Genomic DNA, 4,353 nt, shown 5'->3' with positions numbered 1-4,353 from the left:
TTTAAAAAGAAAACGATATATCCCTACCCTAAACAGAAAAGCAGTATCATTTGCCAGAATTAAAATAACTACTGTATATAACTATTAACACTTAAAAAAATTATCCCCGTGCTGCCACTACCTAAAATAAACCATCCCACACCCTGCGAAGCCCGGTTTTACAGCATGGGCTTAACCCTCCTTCTGTGTATCTGAGCCGGGACAAGTGAAAATCTCCAGTGTCCGACGCTGTTGGAATCCAGTCCTAGAAAGCGGCGGTGCCGCACTGGCTCCTCCCGCTCCGAGGCCCTCCACTTACTGTAGAGTTCTTCATCGAGAGCCTTGACTTTGCCCCGTTTCTTGACCAGCTGAATGTATCTTTCTTTGACGTCATCATTATTCCCATCGATTGCCACACCTGTGATGTAGACGTTATTTGTTATATTGGAACTTAAGCTTTTTCTCACACACTTGGCACAGGTGCTCCACAGGGCCAGGGCTGTGTGCCCCGGGCTGTCCGTTTACGGCGGGTTGGAGAGCTGGACAGTTTTCAGGAAATCTACTTTGAAAGAGGCTTAACAGCAAGTGGGGAAGCTCCTGCCTCCTCCCGGGCCACAGCTGCCCCCAGCCCCACTCCTGCCCAGGGTGAGCCCCTCGGGACGCTTCCCCACTGCAGGCGCTACCAGGCCCTCGGCTGAGGGCAATGGGCCCAGGCAGGGCATTCATCCCAAGGGCTCCCCACATTGTGACATTTTCGTTGCATTTCCACTGCGTTGGTCAGTGTTTCTCCCATCGTCTATCATAAGAGTCAACGGGGATCTAAAATAATCGGGATCCCCCTTTCTCCTCGGGCTGCATACAGGGTCAACAGACTAAACATCCACCTCTGTAGTGAGTGGAGGCCTGAACTCTGAGACAGCCACCCGGTGCAGCGCTGTGTAGCCACTTAGAAACCTACTTAGAAAGACTTCAGGATCGGCCGGGCACGGTGGCTCACACCTATAATCCCAGCACTTTGGGAGGCCAAAGCAGGTGGATCACGAGGTCAAGAGATCAAGACCATCCTGGCCAACATGGTGAAACCCCAATTCTACTAAAAGTACAAAAATTAGCCAGGTGTGGTGGTGGGCACCCATAATCCCAGCTATTTGGGAGGCTGAGGCAGGCGAATCACTTGAACCCGCGAGGTGGAGTTTGCAGTGAGCCGAGATAGCGTCACTGCACTCCAACCTGGGTGACAGAGCAAGACTCCATCTCAAAAAAAAAAAAAAAAAAAAAATGAAAGAGTTTAGGATCATAGAAATGCTAAGTGAAAAGAGAAGAAAATAAAATTACAAAATTGCATATTTTTTGTAAATATGCAAATATTGACGTACAACACCTCTTCCCCTCTCCACCACAGACCACCCCAACAGACAAGAGCGACCAGAGGGGGGACCCAACGACTGGGGGTCGGGTCCTTGTTTAAGGCAGGCACCTCACTGAGGTAGGCCTGGCAAGCGCAAAGCTGTGTACACTCAGCGTTTACACTTGATGAGCTTGGAGGCCCACATGCCCCCAGGAAACCATCACCGCAGTCTATGCCATCAACCTATCACCTCCGAGCGTCTCCTCCTGCCCTCTTTATGTATTGTTTTGTGTGTGATAAGAGGACTTAGCACACGCTCTACCCTCTTGGCTGGGCTCGCTGGCTCACACCTATAATCTCAGTGCTTTGGGAGGCAGAGGCAGGAGGATCACTTGAGGCTACGCCGGACAACACAGTGAGACCTCATCTCTACAAAATCAAAAAATTAACCGGGTGTGCGCCTGTAGTCCCAGCTGCTGAGGCGGCTGAGGGTCGCCTGAGCCCAGGAGTCTGAGACTGCAGGGAGCCAATTTCTTGGAACTGTACTCCAGCCTGAGCGATAAAAATAAAAAACTACCCTTTTGGCAAATTTGTATATGCACAATACAGTGTTGTTCAGGTCCGTCACCGCGCGCTGCAGGGCAGCCGTCCTGGACGTACTCACGAGGCGTGACTGCAGCTTCGTACCCTCTCTGCTTCCTGATCGGGGACTTCTGATGAAGGGGGTTTTCTGGGGTTTTTTTACCCTTGTTCCTTCCTTCTATTTGTCTACGGTTTTCTAATTTCTTTAACGGACAAGTGTTATTTTTATATTGAAAAGAGACGTTAAAAAGTAGCAGAAAAATGCCCAGGTTGTACACCCCCCTGCAGAGGACATGGGTGAGCCCAGAGCAGCGGAGCCCCGTCCCCAGCCACGAGGCGGGTGGCCGCAGACCCACCTGCCGAGTCATAGCCTCTGTACTCCAGCCGCTGCAGGCCCTTGATGAGGGTTTCAAAGATCTCCTTCCTGGTCCGGGGGACTCTGTAGTTCATGTAGGCAAAGATTCCTGTTCCAAGAGAAAAAAAAATGATGCATTCATAAAATACTCAGTTTGTGTTTGGAAGAAGATGCTTGTGGGGATGCACCAAGGTGGCATCACAAAGAGCTCCCAGGGGCTTACGGAGGTGGGTGTGCCTCTCCCCGGGCACAGCTGAAGAACAGCGCGCCCCTTCTTCCCCCTGTGACCCCCAGAAAGTCTATGTCACGTGTCTCGGGCTGGCAGTTTCACCACGGAGAACTCATCCTATGCTGTACTTGCAGGAGGCAGCTTTCAGTGTGGCCACGTCCATAAGAGAAAAGGCAGCCATGAAACTCGACCACCTTGGGACATCCGGAAGTCCTCACCTCCACGCACTCCCCGGTTTGCCGCGCACACACCTAGGAGTGCCGCAGGAAGTGACGGCAGCCCCTGGGGCAGACGGGACGGGCGCCGGGGTCTTTGCTTCCACGGTCCCCTTCTCCGTAAGGCTGGAGCTTGGCCTTAAATAAGCACTACGTGAGCCCGGGAGCGGTGGCTCACGCCTGTCATCCCAGCACTTTGGGAGGCCGAGATGAGTGGATCACCTGAGGTCAGGAGTTCGAGACCAGCCTGGCCAACGTGGTGAAACCCCATCTCTACTAAAAATGCAAAAATTAGCCAGGCGTGGTGGTATGCGCCTCTAATCTCAGCTACTCGGGAGGCTGAGGCAGGAAAATTGCTTGAACCAGGGAGCTGGAGGTTGCAGTGAGCCGAGATCATGCCACAGCACTCCAGTCTGGCAACAGAGCTAGACTCTGTCTCAAAATAAAAAAAGCACTACTTTTACGACAGCAAGAACAAAACCATCTCATGCCCCTTGGCCCCTGCAGAATCCTTACGTTCAAGGTAGGCCTGAGTCAAGAAGATTTTGTTCCACTTGACTTTCTGTGTTCGTATTTCAAGATAGTATTTTTCCAGATAGAAAGTTAGCCGTTGTGGTGTTGGTTCTGCCTTCCAGATTCCTATACTCCTCATTTGTGATGACAGATCCTTGATCTCCTCTCTCCTGCCCTGTGCACGCCCCATCCCCATCCCGTCATCGCTCTGTCTTTTCATCCTCTCTCCCACCACTTAGGAAAACCTGCCCACCTCAAAGCTCAGCTCCAGCCCCTGCCCTGGGTGGGTGTGCTCCTGGCTCTGGCCACCTCAGTGCTCTCACGTCATCGGATACCCACAGTCCCCACCAAGGGCACAGGCTGGGCTTCTATCATTGTGTTCCTCACTGTGTGTTGGCACCCAGTGCTGTTCACATGTGGAGCAGAATATGTGATGAGTGTGTATCCACATCCACAGAGGGAGGCAACAGTGCGGGTCATAGAAACGTCACTGGGTTTCAGGCATATTCACAGTAACTGTCCTAGTCGGCTTGGGCTGCTGTAACAAAATACCACAGACGGCCTGGGTTATAAGCCACAGACATCTATTCTCACAGTTCTGGAGGCTGAGAAGTCCAAGACCAAGGTGCCGGCAGACTCAGTGTCTGGTGAGGGCCCATTCCTCACAGTGACTTCTCATTCCAACCTCATATGGTGGAAGGGGCGGGGGTCTCTCTGGAGGTTTTATTTTTTTGAGATGGAGTCTCGCTCTGTGGCCCAGGCTGGAGTGCAGTGATGCCATGTCGGCTCACTGCAAGCTCCGCCTCCTGGCTTCACACCATTATCCTGCCTCAGCCTCCCCAGTAGCTGGGACTACAGGCGCCCGCCACTACGCCCAGCTAATATTTTTTGTATTTTTAGTACAGACGGGGTTTCACGGTGTTAGCCAGGATGGTCTTGATCTCCTGACCTTGTGATCCACCCTCCTTGGTCTCCCAAAGTGCTGGGATGACAGGCGTGAGCCCCCGCGCCCGGCCCCGCAGTTTTTAATTAAGGGCACTCCTCCCATTTGTGAGGCCCCTGTCCCCATGACCCATTCACCTCCCCAAGGCCCCACCTAGTGACATCGCCATGCAGGTGAGGATTTCAGCAG

General features: G+C 52.6%; 2 protein-coding genes across 2 annotated transcripts in view; both read right to left on the bottom strand.

Annotated features, from left to right (window-relative positions):
• The window catches only part of GFPT2 (glutamine-fructose-6-phosphate transaminase 2), a 48,454-nt gene that overhangs the window by 41,913 nt on the left and 2,188 nt on the right, over positions 1 to 4,353 (bottom strand). The gene's annotated exons all lie outside the window — the stretch shown is intronic.
• Positions 73 to 2,367, bottom strand: LOC105537272 (glutamine--fructose-6-phosphate aminotransferase [isomerizing] 2-like). The gene is made up of 2 exons (XM_011976843.1): positions 2,266 to 2,367; positions 73 to 397 (listed from the first exon to the last, which is right to left on the bottom strand). The coding sequence occupies exons 1-2, from the start codon at positions 2,357 to 2,359 to the stop codon at positions 159 to 161; spliced, it is 333 nt and encodes a 110-aa protein (XP_011832233.1). The 5' UTR covers positions 2,360 to 2,367; the 3' UTR covers positions 73 to 158.

The sequence above is a fragment of the Mandrillus leucophaeus genome, unplaced genomic scaffold, assembly GCF_000951045.1.
Source record: "Mandrillus leucophaeus isolate KB7577 unplaced genomic scaffold, Mleu.le_1.0 Scaffold170, whole genome shotgun sequence".
Lineage (NCBI taxonomy): Eukaryota > Metazoa > Chordata > Mammalia > Primates > Cercopithecidae > Mandrillus > Mandrillus leucophaeus.
Note: the sequence above shows the minus strand (reverse complement) of the source record. Positions and strands in the feature narration are given on the sequence as shown.

Bases quoted from the DNA above. Each gene is read 5' to 3' on its own strand.
- LOC105537272 (XM_011976843.1), bottom strand. From the start codon at position 2,359: ATGAACTACAGAGTCCCCCGGACCAGGAAGGAGATCTTTGAAACCCTC. The intron at 398-2,265 runs GTGGGTCTGCGG...TCTACATCACAG, and splicing joins CAGAGGCTATGACTCGGCAG to GTGTGGCAATCGATGGGAAT.